We start from the raw sequence: 12,841 nt of genomic DNA on the forward strand, positions 1-12,841 counted from the left end.
TCAATTATTGATTCCTTTGTACATCCATGAAAATTGCAGACACCTGGACTTTTACTATACTAAAAGCTTTGTAAATAGAGACCTTCATAAATGACAACCAAAATGGTGGAAGCTATTGGTGCTTAATGTGTGGCTGCAAAAATTTTGCTGAAGCATCATAACAAAATATCTAAATAGATTCCAAGGTGCTCTATTTACTGTTAGTAGATTGTTACAGTACCTAATGCTTTAGAACAATTTGTCTGAAATGTGACATATTGTTGAGGACTCAAACCTTTTAACAATATCAGCAAATGTATAATTGCATTAAATAACTTGTAACATCCATAATTCCAGTTTGGAGGTCTTCAGCTCCAGTCCCTGCAGTAAGGGCTAATATCAAAGAAGACTAGTTTGGGGGAGGTAAACAATGAAATACATTCACACAATAGCAACATCTCCATTGAAATGGGCCAGATATCTTGCAGTTACAGGTCTTGCCCAAGTCGTTCTATTTCCTCAATGAGGAAATCAATGTCTTCTTGTGTGGCTGCTGGGTTTGAGATGACCATACGGAAGAAGTTAACTTTGTCACCTTGGGGCTGGTAACTTACCATTGTGGTCCCAAATGTCATCATTCTAGTTTTAATCTGTGGAGCCACCTAAGACAACAAATGAGAAGTTAGAATTTCCTCATTAGAAGGAGTCTGAATGCTCTTAAGAAAATAAGAAACAGGTGGAGGAGCAAGTCATTCAGCTTCTTGAGCCTGCTGCACCACTCAATAAGATCTTTTTCCTGTCTGGTTCCCATAAATCTTGATCCTCTAAAGCCTATCTATATCAGTCTTGAGTATATTTAATGACAACTTCCTCAACTCTAAATGTAGAGAATTCTGAAGTTTGAGAAACCACTTGAGAGAAGAAACTCATCCTCATTTCAGTGCAAATGTGTGACCCCCCCCCCCCCCCACCCTTATCATGAGACTATGCTCCTTAGTTTTAGGTTCTTCCACCATAGAAAATGCCATTTTGGTATTTACCCTATCCAGCCCATTTCACCATACATAGTGCATCTAAATCTTTCAGCTGCTCGTGCATAGGTCACGATTCATCCATTACTATCTGACTGATACAAATTGGGGCTCTATATATTAGTATAGAGAATGTGGGTTAATAGAATTAAATAAAGAATGTGGTTTAATAGAATACAATACTAATTCCTGATGTTCCCAAATAGTATGTGAATGCAGATGAAGCTATCCACTAGAGATTGCTATAAACATGGTAAAACACTGGAATCCCTCATCTCTGGAGAGGTACGTGAGGGTCATCTGTCATTATGCTTATGGATGTAATTATATGTGTAAAATCAGTTCCTCATTGGATCTTTAAATGCAATATTTAACTTGTGACAGAACTGTGGAAAGGGGCATCATTCAGAAGAGAGTGGACCAGAAACCCAAGATATTTGTCTCAACACAAGATAAATAAAAATTGGCTTACTTTCATGAGCAAACTCCTTCTCTCTTCATTATCTGGTAGGTGTCGAATACTATGAGGCAAATACCAGAAGCAGACATTGGTGTGCTGTGGCTGAACAACAGAAAGAGGACAAGAATGACAAATAACAAATGATTCCAGCATTGCAGACAACGTTCACTCGACATTACATGATGTTTAAGTTATTTGTCTTTAAATAGTTGTATTCAGCTTCTTATGCACTGATCAAATGCTTGCACAATGAGAAGACCTTCTGTGAATATTATAGAGTAAAAGCAAAAACTGCATTTGATTCCTCTACAGATAATGGACTGGATTTTGTTACAATGTGTGTGGCACTATCATGCTTCCAATGTTCAAAGAGCCTTTGACTTCTGCTTCTCACACTGCAACATAGAAATCAGGGATGTACTGATGATCAGGTGCCTGCACACCGGATCCCTTCCCCCCGCCCAACCCTCCCACCGCCACTGAACTCACCATAGAGTCCAGTGGCAATTCTGTATTAGCTGAAGAACAGGGTGCTTTTCACACTAGGCCCCTTAGCTTCATGCTAGCCAAGCTGACATACAATTAACTACACATTCATTTTGATGGGGTAGCCAACCTTCATTACAAACAATAGTTCAGATTAAATATCTTGTTTACTTTCCTTTATTTCATTTTAGATTTATATTATTAATTATTTTGCTGTGGTTTAATGTATTTAACTCAATATATTATTTTTCTATTTTTAAATATTTTTATAATCATACTTAATCATACATAAAGAGGCAAATGGATGGTCGACAGGTTCAAATGCAGAGTCTTGACCCAAAATGTTGACCACCTCTTTGTCTCCACAAATGTGGCAATGAAGAAGAGCTTTAGGGACACAGAGGTGATGTCACAATAGAGCCTCAAATTCTGCCCCTCACATCCCAGTAACCAAGGTTCACAATTCCTGCCTTTTTAAATGTGTATTTTGTTTAGTTGATGTATTAGAGGTTTAAACACTGAAGATTTATATTAGAGTTGCAATTGCTTTTACCTGAAGGGAGAACAGCGCAGTTTGATGCGTAATCCAAAAATGAGTGCTTAGAGTGAACAATTTTTCACACATACTGTCATGTAAAGTGAGTTTGCATTATTTGGTGTTGTGTCAAATCAAAATGACTGATGCAATTATCTCATTCTCCCACCTCTCAGAGGCCAGTCAGTAGGATCAGAAGACTGAAATAGCTCTATAGAGTTCGAGGTTGTTTGGAGTTAGTAGGCAGATATTCCAGTTCGGGGGTGGCCCAGTGAGATCAACATCAACTTGGAGGCATGAGAAGCATATGAAGTGTTTAATGGGGTTCAGAAGGATGAAGCTGGCTCAGCAGTGGAAGTAATACACAGTTAAGCATAATGAGAAAAAACATCTTGTCTGCTTTACTAAAACATAATAACCTGTTGCTTGGGCTCCATGTGTTAACAAAACTTTGCATGTGGCAATTATAGCAATATATTTATCTTTTGTGCTCTCCATTAGAGTTTGTTTTTAAATTTGAGAAACATCAGATGCTCTTTTTGTCCACCTTAGCAATTCAAATCAAACGTACTTTCCCATCAAGCACCATTTCGAATCCTTCTCTGTTTCTTATTTTGTTGTACAAGTAGTCAGACAGGTCCAAGCACTTGTCAATCTGTGCCTCAAAACCCAAGGTACCCTGTAAAGCAAAAACTGAAGTTAACTATGCCTTGAGTCAAGTACAATGTGAACATATCTTCAAACCTTTGGGAGCTATCTGCTACCATGATTTTCCTAGTTGGTCTTTCTGTATCAGTATCCATCCCAAGTCAAGTGGAGGTGAGATGAAAGAGTGCAGGAAGCTAAATGAGCTATCCCCAGAACAGGACCAATCTCACTCCGAAAAGGTAACACAGGAGGCAAGTACATAAGTTTTACAGCTTTCTCGCCTACTCTGACAAATTAACTAAAACTTATTCAGTCCTTTACCACAGTACTGCCAGGTAGAATTCCATAATACATGATGGATACTAGCCAGAGCTGATCTCAATTCAACAGAAATATTTCAGTCTAAAAAATCATATCTGCTCTGTCACATCACATTTTACCTGCCTCTGAAATTCTTTCTGTTAAAGTCTATTAGATCACCTTGCTGAATCATAAACCTCTTGGCTATTGTGGCAGTGCATGCCTTGATCTGAATGTGCTAGAAGCCATTTGAAATTAAGTGTTCAAGTGCAGCCATTATACCTTTGAAACAGTGGGGGATGGGGTTAATTTGGACAGCTGTTACATTTATGCAAATTAACATAGTTAATCTGTTTATCAATAATGAATCAAGGCTCCAATGGTCAAGTCCGGTACACAAAGCTTAGTTACTAACACTGGGAAAACAGAACTTTATAAATATTCTGAATAGTATCGTTATTAATCTCAAAAAGCAACTGAGTATTTTGTTCTCTTCTCGTAGTTTATCTTTTGCCTTCAACTGTACTTTTTAAATTGATAGGTATAGATCGGTAAATTTAGCCTGAGTTACCTGCTCTTTTAGTAAGTTATCCTACTTGTTTGGAGACATCAGAAGAATGGAATGATAACCTGCATCGTTGCCAACAAATATCCCATCACTTGACCCACAGTTTGCTTTTGCAGATATTTGGCACATAAGGTAAAGCTTAGAGTTCAGGTTTGCTCACTGAAAGTGATTTTTGTGCCAGAGTGCTGATCTTTGATCTTTGACAGAGTGGGAGAGATTGGATAAATCCACTATCAATCAAAATTGATGACCATGTGACCTTAAGTGACTGAGATTGAATTGAAGCACATAATTTGTGTCTAACTGTCCTCCACTGCCTGCATTGCTGTGGTTTCTTTCATATGTTCTTCAAATGGACTACTCTCTGTGTAAATTAATATGGTTAGCTGTTATGACTGGCAACACCATGACACAGTTAGCAGAGGGATGAAGAGGTGAGACCAAGTGAGTTAATGTGGTTGTTGGAATCAAATGATGCTTCTTTGTCTGTGTTATGTGTTGATAATACCAGGACTGCGGGACATGCTCAATAGGTCAGATTTTACTGATAGATTAAGAGAAACTGAACCAAAAATCACAGGTGGATGATTGGCACAAATGGCCAGTCCTTATATGAGTATGAATAAAGGATCTGACTCTGGATTACCCACTGGTACTGCATACATGTGTTGGATTTGACTGTGTTAAGTAGTTTTTTAACATGTATAGTGTTTAATACACCTCAAGTAGCTGCACAAGGTATAACCGCATTTTAGCTTATTGGTTTGTCAATCAGTGGAATACGTGTTTTCACAATGGATAGTTTTGCCACAGGTAACTAATAAGTTTTCTGATTGGACTACTGTTAGCTGAGGTATAAAAGGTGTCATTTTTTTTCAATCTTTTTATTAGTTTTCAAATTAATACAGATTAATATATAACATCGATGATTGTACATGTAATACAAAGAGATCAAGAGAACAATCATGACATAGATAATCATAAAAAATAATAAAATATATTTAAAAAAACTTTAGATCTCACGATCTCTTAGTAGATGAATATAATATAAAAGAAAAGAAAGAAAAATATTTATTGTATATATAAAAGAAAAAAAGTCCCCAAATCAATTAAAAATTTGTAAATAATATAACAAACTAAACTATAAAGAAAATTTCAAAAAAAAGAGACAAAAAAAGAAAAAAAACTGGACTGAAATTTCTCAATGAAAACAGAGCAATATTGTGTCGTCAACTCCATTCCTTTAAATTGAAAAGTTATTGAAAAGGGATCTATATCATATGAAAGTATTGAATAAATGGACTCCAAATGTCTCCAAATTTAAGCGAAGGATCAACAGTACCACTCCTAATTTTTTCCAAGTTTAAACATGATATAGTTTGAGAAAACCTTTGAAAAGTAGTAGGGGGTATTGGATCCTTCCATTTAAGCAAAATGGATTGTTTGGCCATTAATGTGACAAAGGCAATCATACGGTAAGCGGAAGCAGATAAATAGCGAGACTCTATCGTTGGTAGTCCAAAAATTGCAGTGATAGGGTGAGGTTGTAAATCAATATTCAATACAGTTGAGATAATATTAAAAATGTCTTTCCAATATTTTTCCGAAAGAGGACAGGACTAAAACATATGTGTCAGAGAAGCCACATTTGATTTACATCTGTCACATGTAGGATTTATATGGTGATAAAAACGGGCTAGCTTATCTTTTGACATATGGGTCCTGTGAACCACCTTAAACTGTATCAAAGACTGGCTGGCACACATTGAGGATGTATTAACTAATTGAAGAATCTTCTTCCATGTCTCTGTAGGTAAAGGTATCTGGAGTTCACTTTCCCATTCATTCTCAATTTTGTCCAGTGATTCTGGACGTATTTTCATAATTAAATCATAGATTATTGTTATCAAGCCCTTCTGATAAGGATTAAGACCTAAAATTTTTTCCGTAATTTCAGTTTTATATGGTGTCGGAAAAGAGGGTATAGTAGCTTTTAAAAAATTTCTAATCTGCAAATATCGAAAAAAGTGTGATCTAGACAAATTGTATTTATTAGACAATTGTTCAAAAGATGAAAAACAGTTATCAATGAATAGATCACGAAAACATATTATTCCCTTCCTTTTCCATATAGAAAAAGCTGAGTGAACTCTGGCTGGTTGAAAGAAAAAATTAGATTGAATGGGACTTGACAAGTTAAATTTATTCAATCCAAAAAATTTACGAAATTGAAACTATATTCGTATTGTATGTTTAACTATTGGGTTAATCATATGTTTACTTAATTTGGTAAGTGCAAAAGGGAGTGAGGCTCCTAAAATAGAAACTAATGAAAATCCATGTACTGATTGATGGTCATTTTTTGTTAATCTCTCTCTTGCTCTCTTCCACCTCCAACCCCCTACCCCCCACCCCTCCACTCCCTGGCCCTAGCTCATCTTAGTTCCTTTGTCTCGGCTCATCTCCTAGCAGTAAAGCTAGTGCTATGTGCTCTGTGACTGTTTCTTTGTTTTAAACTTTTCCAGTAGAACTTTGTGAAGCACCAAATTGTTTTCAACTCATTTTTGGACTCTTGAAAGAACCTGCAGATTCAAAATAACTGGATCCAACACATGTTTTTAGAGGTCAACCATAATTCTGTTTCCTCAATGAAAACAATGAAAAGTTGTTCATAAAGAAACTAATAACCAATGTAAAACACAAGTTGAAATGCCTACCTTAGCTCTCCACATTAGCCATAATTTAAAAATATCCACATGTCGTCCACACTGCAGTGCCTTATCTCCAGTGTCGTAGGAGAGATCGTATTGTTTGTCAGGTTGGAAGAGGTAGCAGGCATTCATTTGATTACAATTCTGCAACAGTCCCTGCAAAAAGTTCAGGCAAGTGTGAAAATAGGTAAAATGAAATCCACAAGATGTCCATGAAAAAGGATCAAAAAGATATAGGATTTAACCTAATAATCCTTAATATACTAAATAAAGGATTTTAACCGATGAGGTGCTTTTAGCAATCTACCATTTAGCATGGTTGTAAATCACTGGAATTCGCTAACCCTGTGGATTGCATCTTGAGGTCAGAAATGGGGACATTCGCTGATCGCACAATGTTCAACTCCATTTGCAACTCCTCAGAAAATGAAGCAGTCTGTGCCCGCTTGTATCAAGACCAAAAAAACATTTAGGTGTGGACTGATAGGTGACAAGTAACATTTGTGCCACAAAGTTGCCAGTAATGACCATCTCCTTCTTTGTCACTGGGTGTAAATCTAGGAACTCTACCCAATAACACTGTGGAAGACCAGCTACATTAATACTGTGGATAAGGAACAGGAAGGAGGTGAATGACTCATATCCAAAGTCTTCCCACTATTTACGAGGTACAAGTTAGAAATGTGATGCAATAATCTCCACTTACCTGGATAAGTGCTTCCAACAATTCTAAAGAAATTCAACACAATCCAGGACAAAGCAGCTCTCTTGATTGTCACCCTGTCCACTATCCTTAACATGCATTCCCTACATCACAGTGTACAATGGCTTTAGTATGTACCATCTACAAAATGCACTACAGCTGCCATGAGGCACTCCGACAGCTCCGCCCAAGCCCACAACCTCTACCATCTAAAAGAACATTGGTTTACAGGTACACGGGAATACCATCGCCAGCTAACAGGGAAACAAATCACCATTCCTTCATCACTGCTTGGTCTAAATCGAGAACCTCTTTACCCAACAGCACTCTGGGAGTATCTTCATCATAAATACTGAAGCTGAACATCACCTCCTCAAGGACAATTGGGGATGAGCAATATATACTGGCTTTGCTACCAATGTTTTTGTATCCTGAAAAGTGAATTTAAACAAAATTCAGACATTGAACATATTCAAGACGGAGACAGTATAAAGAGGAAGCAAAAAACAAAGGAGAGGCGAGGCGGATGGAGTGAGGCAGGGGGAGGGGACGGGGAGGGGAGGGTGAAGGTGGAGATAGCTATCTTGACCTTTACCCTCCCATCCCCCTACATTGCTCCATCTGCTTCCTTTTTTCTGTCTGACTCCATCTATCATCAACCTGCCTCTGTCCCCCAACTCCACCCCTCCTCCTCCCCTCTCCAGTTCGACCTGCTTGTCATCCTTCACCCATCCGCCAATCACCTCAGTCTCCTGTCTCACTACATCCTCTCTCCTCTTTATACTGGCCATCTCCCCTCTCCACTCTCAGTCCTGATGCAGGGTCTAGACCCGAAATGTCAACAATTCCTTTCCCTCTACAGATAATGCTCGACCTGCAGAGCTCCTCGAGGAGAATGTTTGTAGCTCTCTTGAAAGCTGATACTCTCTAATCCAGGCAACATCCTGGTGAACCTCTTCTGCACCCTCTCTAAAGCCTCCACAGACTTCCTGTAACGCAGCAATCAGAACTGCACACAATACTCCAAAAGTGATCTCACCAAAGTTTGATACAGCTACAACTTATCTTGCCAACTTTTATATTCAATGCCCCGACCAATGCAAGTATGTTGTACACCTTCTTTATTACCCTATCTCCTTGCATTGCCACTTTTGGGGAGCTATGGACTTGAAGCCTGAGATCCCTCTGTACATCAGTACTCCTAAGAGTCCTGTCATTTACTGCATACTTTCTTCTAACGTTTGATCTCCCAAAGTGCAACACCCTACACTTGTCCAGATTAAACTCCACCTGCCATTTCTTGGCCCATATTTCCTATTGATCTATATCTTGCTGTATCTTTGACAACCTTCCTCAATAACCACAACTCTGCCGATTTTTGTGCCATCTGCAAACTTACTAATCAGTCCACCTACATTTTCGTCCAAATCACTTATAGGTCCCAGCATTGATCACTGCAGAACACCACTGATTAGGGATCTCCGGTTAGAATAACATCCCTCTACCACCACCCTTTGGTTTCTATGGCCAAGCCAATTTTGAATCCAAGTCTCCATGGATCCTATGTGCCTTAATTTTCTGGATCAGCCTACCATGAGGGACCTGGTTGAATCCTTACTAAAGTCCATGTAGACAGCGTCTACTGCCCTATCCTCATCGATCATCTTTGAAAGTGGACTTGAAGCTTGGTGGAATCTGGAGCAAAAAAAAAACTGCTGGAAGAACTCAGCGGATCCAGCACTATCTGTGTGTGTGTGTGTGTGTGTGTGTGTGTGTGTGTGTGGGGGGGGGGGGGGGGGGGTGGGGGGGTCGGGGGAGGAGAGGAATTGATGACACTTTAGGTCATGACCCTACATCAGGACTGAGAGTAGAGAGGGAAGATAGCAAATATAAAAATGAGAGACAGAGAGGTGAGACAGAGGCCAGTAGATGATAGTGGATACAGGAGGGGTAAAGAAGGATGGGCAGATGGAGCATGCTGGGGGAGGGGAAGGGGTGGAGTTTGGAGACAGAGGTAGGTGGGTGAAATTGAATTTCAGGCAACCCTTACCTCCTGTGTTTCCCTCTCTCTTTCCTTCCGATCTGCCTCCGATAACCTCCCTTCATTCCCCCATTATCCACTTTCACCCCCTTCCCCCCACCATCTGGTTTCACCTGCCCTTCACCTCTCCCTTAATGGTTCCCATTGACCTTCATTACTTATCAGATTTCAGCACTTGCAGCCTTCGTGTCCCCACCTATCACCCTCCAGTCTCTGTCTCCACCTTCAGCCTCCCCTCTCCCCAGCTGGCTTCATCTGCCTCTTGTTTTCTTCTTGTCTGCTCTCACCTATCCCCCACCTGCCTCTGTCTCCTAACTCCACCCCTCCACCTCCCCCACCTGGCTCAATCTGCCCACTATTCTTCACTGCTCCTTGGTCCATCTATCACCTACTGGATCCTGAATTACCCCTCCTCTTCTCCCTTTTATACCAGCTATTTTCCCTCTCCACTCTCAATCCTGATGCAGGGTCTCGATGTGAACCATTAACAGTTCCTTTCCCTCCACAGATGCTGCTCAACCTGCCAAGTTCTGGCAGCGATTTCTTTCATTTGAAGTTTGGGAGTAATCTCTCTGGATGATGGTGTAGAATCATAGAGTCATAGAGTTGTACAGCACAGAATGGGCCCTTCAGGCCCAACATGTCCGTGCCAACTGTGATGTCTATCTATGCTACTCCGATTTATCCACATTCAGTCTACATCCTTTCCTATCCAGAAACTTAAGAATTTAAAGTGTTACATGTCTTCATGCAGTCCAGATACTTAATGGTGGGAAGCTCAGTCACTAATGTTTCTTTTCAAAATGTGGACAAATGAGAAACAGCTCCTGTTGATGGGAAAAACGATCCTGAAGGAATCAGTTTGTGGTTCAGATTCAGCACCCACCATGCACTTGCACTGCACTTCCCGGCACCGTGCACCAATGCACCATGAATTGCAATGCACCTCCCTGCACCATGCACCAATGCACCAGGCGTTGCAATGCACTTCCCTGTAGCAGTGACACTTTACTCTGTACTCTGTTATTGTTTTTACCCTGTACTACCTTAATGCACTGTGTAATGAATTGATCTGTACGGACGGTATGCAAGACAATTTTTTCACTGTACCTCGGTACAAGTGACAATAATAAACCAATACTAATACCAATACCATATTTGAATGGTAGGAGGTTGATGGCACAACCTTCTGACCTACACCTGTGATTCTTTTGCTCTCCCACTTACTCCAGCATTTGTTGCTTTGGGATTACTTTTCCCATTTATATACCATCTTTCAGTTATCTTGATTTATGATTATTCTCATGGGAGATTACACATCCACCTGGTCACTTTTGGAGTATTGTGTGCAGTTCTGATCACCGCATAACAGGAAGGTTGTGGAGGCTTTGGAGAGGGTGCAGAAGAGGTTTACCAGGATGTTGCCTGGATTAGAGAGTATCAGTTATAAGGAGAGCCACAAACATTCTCATTGAGGAGCTCTGCAGGTTGAGCAGCATCTGTGGAGTGAAAAGAATTGATGACGTTTTGCGTCTAAACCCTGCATCAGGACTGAGAGCGGAGAGGAGAGATAGCCTGTATAAAGAGGAGGGAGGGAGTGGACAGAGAGATAGGGCACAGGATTTTACATTGTATCTAAATGGCAGCACCTCCAACAATGTTGTACCTGGTGTCATAGATCCCAATCAGGAAGAATAGATGAGCCTTCTGACTCCATCGTCATGTCAAGGATGTATGTCTGTGGTTGTTCTTTGGCTATTTCCAGCCACTTGTCCCTATTTTGCTCAGCTGAAGTCTGGCTGAATTCTGTAGAGCTTTTTTATAAAGATCCTCAGATGATACAGAACTGAAAGTAATTGAATCCCCAATGGATTCATTGTGTTCAAAAAGAAGTCCACTTGCCAGGGATAGAAAGAAAAACGCAGTGATCAGTACCAGGGCCATTTACATTCTTGATGCAAGTATGACCTCACTTTGGGGTGGGGAATATATAAATTCATGAAGTCGTAGAGTTATACAGCATGGAAACAGGCTCTTCAGTCCAATTCATCCGTACTGAACAAAATGTTAAGTTAATCCCATTTGCCTGTGTTTGGCCCATATCCCTCTGAACCTTTCCTATCCAGAAGATACAGAAGCCTGAGGGCACATACCACAAGGCTCAAGGACAGCTTCTATCCCACTGTGATAAGACTATTGAACGGTCCCCTCATACGTTGAGAGGGACTCTTGACCTCACAATCTACCTTGTTGTGACCTTGTACCTTATTGTCTACCTATAATGCACTACCCTGTAGCTGTGACACTTTACTCTGTATTCTGTTATTGTTTATTTTACCTGTGCTACCTCAATGCACTCTGTACTAGCTGAATGTAGCTGCACTGTCTAATGAATTGATCTGTACGATCGGTATGCAAGACAAGTTTTTCACTGTACCTTGGTACGTGTGACAATAATAAACCAATACCAATACCAATACCTGTCCAAATGTTTTTTAAACACCGTAATTGTACCTGTCTCTACCATTTCCTCTGGCAGCTCATTCCATATACCCACCACCCTCTGTGTGAAATACATGCCCCTCAGATCCTCTTTAAATCTTACTGCTCTGATGGTAAAACAAAACGTGATAGTACAATATATAGTTAGCAACAGGCTTCAGGAAGCCACAGACAGACTGGTGAAATGTACGGATACATGGCAGGTACAACTATATGTTCCATCAACAGTGTCGGACATCCACATGTATTTTCCTCCTGAGTCATTGACTGCAGAGCAGGGACAGAGAACCCAGGTTAATTTTAATTTTAACAGATAACCTGGGTGTTTAGTGGTCAATATTAGTGCTTCTACTGTCACTTTGGGCAAGATAATTTAATGACAAGACAGAGCACAGATTACAACCGGAAACATCATAATCTGTATATGTAAAAGGGATTTAAAGAGAAAGCTGTACTACCAATTCACTGCCAATGAACTTGCAACAAAAAAATGGTCCATACCTCTTCTCTGACTAGTAGAGCTGAACACTGTAAGGGAACTCCCATCATCTTGTGTGGATTCCAAGTAACAGAATTCCCCCTAGAGATAAAGATATCACTGTATCTATGAACAGAACTAATAAACACCATTCAATCAAAAAGGAAGAGGCAGCTTACAGCTACTATTCAGCATCTGGAAAGTACACAATTAGCATATAGAAATTAATTCAGAAATTTAGAAAGTGTTGTAATGAAATGATCTGTATGGATGGGATGGAAAACAAAGTTTTTCACTGTACATGTGACAATATTAAACCAATTTACCAATTAAGGCAGGAAGGGGAAACTGGCAGATCCTCCCCTTTGAACCTTTGAACACTCAAGACCCACTGATACT

At 39.9% G+C, this 12,841-nt stretch overlaps 1 protein-coding gene across 1 annotated transcript in view; it reads right to left on the reverse strand.

Moving 5' to 3' along the window:
* Window positions 1–346: 346 nt before the first annotated feature.
* Window positions 347–12,841, reverse strand: part of gad2 (glutamate decarboxylase 2) — a 98,538-nt gene continuing 86,043 nt past the window's right edge. The window contains exons 12-16 of the mRNA XM_052016176.1: window positions 12,466–12,544; window positions 6,725–6,874; window positions 3,063–3,170; window positions 1,483–1,572; window positions 347–641 (exon numbers count right to left, since the gene is read on the reverse strand). Coding sequence (XP_051872136.1) covers window positions 468–641; window positions 1,483–1,572; window positions 3,063–3,170; window positions 6,725–6,874; window positions 12,466–12,544 — 601 coding nt within the window. The 3' untranslated portion in view covers window positions 347–467. The remainder of the gene's footprint in view (window positions 642–1,482; window positions 1,573–3,062; window positions 3,171–6,724; window positions 6,875–12,465; window positions 12,545–12,841) is intronic.

The sequence above is a fragment of the Pristis pectinata genome, chromosome 5 (genome assembly GCF_009764475.1).
Source record: "Pristis pectinata isolate sPriPec2 chromosome 5, sPriPec2.1.pri, whole genome shotgun sequence".
NCBI classification, from domain to species: Eukaryota; Metazoa; Chordata; class Chondrichthyes; order Rhinopristiformes; family Pristidae; genus Pristis; species Pristis pectinata.